At 34.3% G+C, this 7,244-nt stretch overlaps 1 protein-coding gene across 1 annotated transcript in view; it reads right to left on the bottom strand.

Moving 5' to 3' along the window:
• Positions 1-575: 575 nt before the first annotated feature.
• The window catches only part of TINAG (tubulointerstitial nephritis antigen), an 80,719-nt gene continuing 74,050 nt past the window's right edge, over positions 576-7,244 (bottom strand). Inside the window, exon 11 of the mRNA XM_032140398.2 lies at positions 576-985. Coding sequence (XP_031996289.1) covers positions 851-985 — 135 coding nt within the window. The 3' untranslated portion in view covers positions 576-850. The remainder of the gene's footprint in view (positions 986-7,244) is intronic.

Here is a 7,244-nt window from a genome sequence, read left to right as displayed (position 1 = left end):
ACTGTGATAAAAGTGTATATATATTCTTTCTGAATCATGGCATCAAGTTGCTGTTTTGGAATGGTAAATCTTGTGTTATCTTTCCAAATACTGTTTTGCAGCTGATTTTAATAAACTTTACATAAAATATACTAGCTTCCAAAAATAGGGCTGTGTGTATGTCAGAACTGTACTTCTATTGTTAGCCTCCAAGCTTTTCCATTACTTAACATCTCCACCTCACAGGCCATTGCAGAGTACAATAGAGAGTAGTTGTTTCCTGTGGATAGTTGCTTTTCATTTTGTGAACAGATTACAAGGTAGGTTTAGGCAAATGAGAGGAAACAAAATGTTAAGTTATTGAGATAAACAACTTATAATCTATTTCCACTGCTTAAGCAAAACATAAGCAAGGTTTGAACCAAGAAACTGTAAACTTGGATGAAAAGAAATTTATAAACATGGCAAATTGCTGAATTTCTAATTTGCTTTTTGTTGTCTAAGGTCCTCATTGATCAAAGAGAGAAACTACACTCTTTCTACAAATGAGTCCTAAGAACTGTGAAGACAGATGCCATCACACTGTTTGTGAACAATTAAAGGCAAAAAGGACACCATCATAACAGAAAAATAAGGCAACCTGGGAACTTTAAAGGCGTTTAGGCACTCTGCTGTCCTTTATTGGTGTTTTTAATGCTCAGTAGTATGAAGGAAGCAGAAGCACAGACCAGAGGGGAAAATAAGAAAATAGCTTGATTATGTTAACACGGTGAAGAGACAAAGATTCCACTGTCACCAAGAATGTCATATTGCTAAACTTCAATTTAGGGGGTTACTTAAAGGCATGGCCTTATGGAAATTTATTGATACGTTATGGTTCATCGGAACTTGTCAGTTGGCCCCAAGCTGCGATAATCAACTTTTCAATGTCGGACTCATTTACTCCTCGAAGAATCCTGAAATAGCCATTCTCTCCCCATGACTTTCCCCAGGAATTGGCAGCAATCTGCAGAAAAACAAACAAACAAAAAAGTTGAGAAACATACTTTGGCATTTAAAAAAAAAGCCATGGAGAACTCATTTGTAACTTTAAATGCCTTTGATTTATCATAGACCATAATTATAAAGAACTTACCTATTTTTAAATAATGGCTGTATTATGTATCAGTTACACTAATATGCAGGCATGTTGGCAATAGCCAGAATTGATATGACTCTTCCGAGTTTCCCAGAGTACTAACGTAACATAGGCATGAGCGTTTGAAATGCCACATCAAAAGATGCCATGTAAGCTGCAGTTATAGAGTGTCTACTGTGTGAACAACAGTCTGTGCTAGGTGCTGGAAGACCAAAGATAAATAATACATTATCTTATGTTCAGGAAGTTTATAATCTAATGAAGAATGACTAACATAAGGCAAGTGCTAAGGTGAACATAGGTACAGAGTATTTTTGAGGTCAGAGAAAGGGCATCTCATTTACTTGGATAGTTCAGGGAAGACATTGTTGAAGAAGTGTCACATGAGATGCACATTAAAGCCTGATAATCAATTCACCAATGTAAAAGGAGGAAGGGAGATTGACGTAAAGGAAAACAGTAAAAGCATAAACACCAAAGCATGAAATAGCATGAAGTAGTGAAATGAAGCAATAAAATTGTTACAGTTAGATCACGAGACAGAAGCAGAGTGGTAGGTTATGAGGCTGGAAGGGGAGGAAAGAACATCCATAATGAGAAAATAATGGGAAAAATGATGACATGCCATTGAGTTGATTCCAGCAGGAAAGAAAGGTGGACAAATTCATACTGTGATTACATTATCCTATATGATATCAGGTGGATAGATTTAAGAGGGTAGAGACAAGAGGCAGTGGCTAGCTAGTAGACTCCTGTAATAATTCAATTGGATAAGAGACAGTAAAGTGAGAAATCTTCAGAAAGTAAAATCAATAGGAATTAGTTTTTTTTTTCTAATTTCTGTTTCTCAAATGCGAAAATGGTTGGATGGTTGGATTAAGTCCAAAATGACTCCTGGGTTAAAAGCTTGAATGAATAAGTGTGTGATGGAGCAAAAGTATCAATGGAGTACATGGAGAATATCATGAAGGCCAAAGGACACACAGAAGGGAGTTAGTTCCACAACGAAATGCAGCAGAAAAGCCCAGTAAATTAGCGGCTTCACCTCAACAGCGCTCACACTCGCCTCCCATTTACCCTACCCTGGGACTAAGAAAATATTCTCAAGGCATAAGGTATCGAATTGAGCTTTCACTGTTTTCTACAATATAAGAGAGGGGCAGATTGACTCAGCATCAGAAATTGTCATGACATCAACTTTAAGAAATAGCCAATTTTTATCAGCATTTCTTTTTAAGATTTGGCTCTTTGCCTCCTTAATCAACCCTGACACTTTAAAGGAGCACTCTCAAAACTATGTTTAAAATTGTAAATTCAATTTATCATTTCAAAGATGAAATGCACTTTGAATAGCTGAGAAGGAAATAGCGTCAATGTGCGTGAGAGTTCTAGCACCATGAAATACGCTAAATGCCAATTTTCATATTTTTTTAGCTAGTTCATATATCTATATCTATATATCAAATAAAATTAGTCACAACCTAACAAATGGCTAGGAATAGTAATATTTGTAAATTCTTGCAAATATGATATATAACACTACTCCTATTCTCATTTGGATGTCTGAAGATTATTACTATCCAAAATTTCATAATTACATTCTTGGTAAATATGGGAAAGTTATACAAAGATTGTATAAGCAAATGTGAATTTATGTGCTAATGAGAACTAATCATAGGTTTGCAAGAAAGGCCACATAATTATAAAGGGTAAAACACTGTAAAAATTAGTGCTAATAAAATACACCTCAGGACATATATTTTGTTTATTATTCTTATTCTTCCTACTCTCATTTCTTCTATTTCAGCATTTATTTTGTTTGTTTCTTTCAAATGCCTACATTTGTTTGCATCTAATTATAAAGGAAATGATGGCAATAAGGGGGAGAAAATTTCTAAAGATTTAACTTTTCATCTTTTGTATTGAGATATATTATACAGTCAGATATGTAAAGTGTATTAATCTTAAGTATACAACTTAGTAAATTTATACATGTGTTTATGAAGTTTATGTTCATGTAATCTCCACTTAGATTAAGCTATTAACCACTTATAGCACCCCAGAAGGTCTACCATGTTGCCTTCCTGTCAACATCCATCCACCTTCCCCTCCCCATCAGGTTTTCCTATAATTGATCTTTACAACAATGGAATAATGCAAAATATATTGAGGTTGACTTTTTTTTAGCTCAAAATGTTTCTGGGATTCATCTATGTTTGGCATATATAAGCAATTAATTCATCTTATTACTGTTTATTTTCATTGTGTGACTATACCACAGTTTATCCATTCTCCTGGTGATAAACATGATGAACGTAAGTAGCTGCTCCATTTATACATGCATCAGTAGCGTTAAGATTCTATGTACTCCAAATCCTCATCTATGCTGGATATTATCAATCATTTTAATTTTAGCTAGTCTAGTGTATATGAAGTGATATTTCATTGTGGTCTTAATTTGCATTTCCTTCATAATTGGTAACATTGACCACCTTTTCACATGGCTGTTCAGGCCATTTGGATTTCCCCTTTTCCTGAAGTTTCTGTTTAAGAGTTTTATTTTATTAAGTTATCTTGGCCTTCCTATATATTTGTAAGAATGTCTATGTATTGTATATGTGAGGACTTGTCAGATATCTTTCCAGATAGATCGATAGATACATTTTTCTCATTCTGTGGCTTACTTTTTCTTATAATACTGCCTTTTAAATAGTTGTTCTTATTTTAATGTAGTCTGATAATTTATTCTTAAAAAGTTTATTTTGTGCCCGATTTAAGAAAGCATTTTCTAATAGATACCAGAAACATATTTGCCTGTTTTCTTTGAGAAACTTTATTATGTTGCAATTACATTTAGGTCTCTGCTCCATCTCAAATTGTTTTTGTCTGTATTTAGTGAGGAAGGGATCTAGGTTTGTTTGTTTTTTCGTATGTATATAAAGTTTCTGTGACCTATGCATTGGCAAACCATGGCTCATGGACCAAATATGGCTCACGAAGCCCCTTAAAAGAGGATTTAGAAGTCAGAAATTTTGTTTTTCCTAATGGTCTTGAAGATGTAAGGTACTCTGTTGGGAGAGGATCTATAAAACTCTGTGTGAGGGAGCCACATGGAAGGAAATTCAGGCATCCTCTAAGATCTGAGAATATCCTCAGTCAGCAAGGAAATGGGGACTTGGACCAACAGCCAAAAAAACACGTCTACCAACAACGACGTGAGCTTAGAAGAGGGCCGTAAGCTCCAGAAAGGAACACAACTCAGACAACACTTTGATGGCATCCTTGTGAGATCATGAGCGGAGGATCCAGCTGGCTATGCTGGATTTCTGACCCACAGAAACACTGCGATAATAAATGTATGTTGTTTCAATCTGCTAAATCTGTGATAGTTTGTTAAACAACAATAGAACAGAAAGTGCTGAATTTTATTAATGCATTTTCTGAACCAATTAAGATATTCAAGCTAGGTTCGGTGGCTCATGCCTGTAATTCCAGCATTTTGGGAGGCAGAGGTGGGCAGATCACCTGAAGTCAGGAGTTTGAAGCCAGCCTGGGCAACATGGCGAAACCCATCTCTACCAAAAATACAAATATTAGCCAGGTGTGGTGGTGGGTGTCTATATTCCCAGCTACTCTGGAGGCTGAGGTAAGGAGAATTGCTTGAACCTGGGAGGTAGAGGATGCAGTTAACCAAGATCACACCACTGCATTCCAGCCTGGGCGACAGAGTGAGACTCCGTCTAAAAAAAAAAAAAAAAGTGTTTTTTTCTCCTTGACTCTCATAATTTGATAAACTATATTGATTGATTTTAGTACTTGAAACCAACCTTGCATTCCTAATGTAAGTTTCACCTATGGAGTGTTATCCCTTTATATATTTCTTAATTGTAATATTTTGTTTGGAATTTTATGCTCATGAGAGATATTGGCCTATAATTTTTCTTTTTTGTATTGTCTTACCAAGTTTTGGTATTGGTGTTACTGCTTCATAAAATGAGTTTGAAACTAACTGTTCCTTAATTCCTGTTCCCTGAAAGGATTTGTTGTAAAATTCGTTTCATTTATTCCTTAAATGTTTGGAAAAATTCACCAGTGAAGTCTTTTGAGCCTGAGTTCCTCAGTGAAAGTAATTTAAATAGACTCAAAGTTTTTTTCAAATTGTTCCATAATTGTTTAAGCTATTTTCATCCTGTGTGGGTTTTTGATAAATTTTGTTTTCTGATAAATTTATCCATTTCATCTGTATTTTCAATTATATTGGCATAACTTTTTAATAATATCCGCTTATTACCTACTTAATATCTATTGAATCTGCAGCAATGTTCTCTTTTTTCATTTCTATGGTAATTTGTCTCTCCTTGTTTCTTTTTCAGTCTTCCTAGACATTTAATCTTTTTTTGCAAAGCATCAACTCTTTGCTTTTTTGATTTTCATCTATTATAATACATCTGTTTTCTTTTACTTTATTTTTGTTCTTCTGTTTATTATTTCTTTCATTTTATCTTCGGTTTAAATTTTTCAGCTTATTGAACTATTCTTTTCAACCTTTTAAAAAATATGTGCATCAATTTTAACCTTTCTTCTTTTTCAATGCGTGCATTTTCTATTACATTCAGTACTGCTTTAGCTAAGTAACAAAAGTTTCATTATGGTATATTCTGTATAATTTCAACTTTTTAAATTTATTGAGCATGCCCTATGGACCAGCATGTGGTCAATATTGGCAAATATTTCATGTGCATTTAAAGAGAATGTATGTTCATCAATATTTATGTGTAATATCCTATGAATTTCAATGACATAAAGCTGGCTAATAGTTTTTTTCAATCTTTCATACCTTTACTTATTTTTAGCTGCTATTTCTATGAGATACTGAGATATGTTTAAACATTTGCCTACTTTTTTTCTGTAACTTTTGGTGTATGTTTTTTTGCAACAGTGTTATTTCAGCTTTTGCTTGTCTAAACATGTCTTAATTTTGTATTTATTTTGGAGAAAAATGTCACCATGTATAAAATTCCATGTTGGCACGTTATCTTCATCATCATTATCAATATTATTATTTTATCCAGCACTTTAACAATGTCATTTTGTAGTCTTCTACTTTCCTTTTTTATTGTTGTTGTTGAAATGCCAGCTGCCAGTCAGTGCTGCTTTTTTTGAGAATAATGTGTCATTTTATAAATAGTGACTATTTTTAAATTTCTGTTTATTTTTTATCTTCAGCTGTTTGATCATGAAATGTTTGAGTGTGATTTTCTTCCAATGTTTGCATTCATGAATTCAGGAACTCATTTTTTATTATGATTTAAGTTATGGGATACATGTGCAGAACATGCAGGTTTATTACATAGGTATACACGTGCCACGGTGGTTTGCTGCACCCATCAACTCATCATCTACATTAGGTATTTCTCCTATGCTATCCCTCCCCTAGCCCCTCACCCCTGAACAGGCCCCAGTGTGTGATGTTCCCCTCCCTGTGTCCATGTGTTCTCATTGTTCAACTCTCACTTATGAGCGAGAACATGTAGTGTCTGGTTTTCTGTTCCTGTGTTAGTTTGCTGAGAATGATGGTTTCCAGCTTCATCCATGTCCCTGCAAAATATATAAACTCATCCTTTTTTATTGATGCATAGTATTCTATGGTGTATATGTGCCACATTTTCTTTAACCAGTCTATCATTGATGGAGATATGGGTTGGTTCCAAGTTTTTGCTATTGTGAACAGTGCTGCAATAGACATGTGTGTGCATGTGTCTTTATAATGGAATGATTTATAATCCTTTGAGTATATACCCAGTAATGAGATTGCTGGGTCAAATGGTATTTCTGGTTCTAGATTCTTGAGGAATTGCCACACTCTTCCACAATGGTTGAACTAATTATAGATTGAAATTCTCCATCTTTTCATCTAGATTTTTCTTAATTTTTTAAAATAATGGTTATTTTAAAGCCTACATCTAAAGTATCATCTATTGCTTCTATTGATAGTCTTTTTCCCTTGGTTGTTGGTCACGTCTTTCTGCTTCACTTATCTCATAATTTAACTCGAACAAATCATAGCATGCCTATTACAAACCCAGTCCTCACTGTATGCCCAAACCTACGAAATGCTCCTAGGCCA

Source organism: Hylobates moloch, unplaced genomic scaffold (assembly GCF_009828535.3).
Source record: "Hylobates moloch isolate HMO894 unplaced genomic scaffold, HMol_V3 SCAFFOLD_20, whole genome shotgun sequence".
In the NCBI taxonomy this organism is placed as follows: domain Eukaryota; kingdom Metazoa; phylum Chordata; class Mammalia; order Primates; family Hylobatidae; genus Hylobates; species Hylobates moloch.
This window is presented reverse-complemented; position numbering and strand designations above follow the sequence as displayed.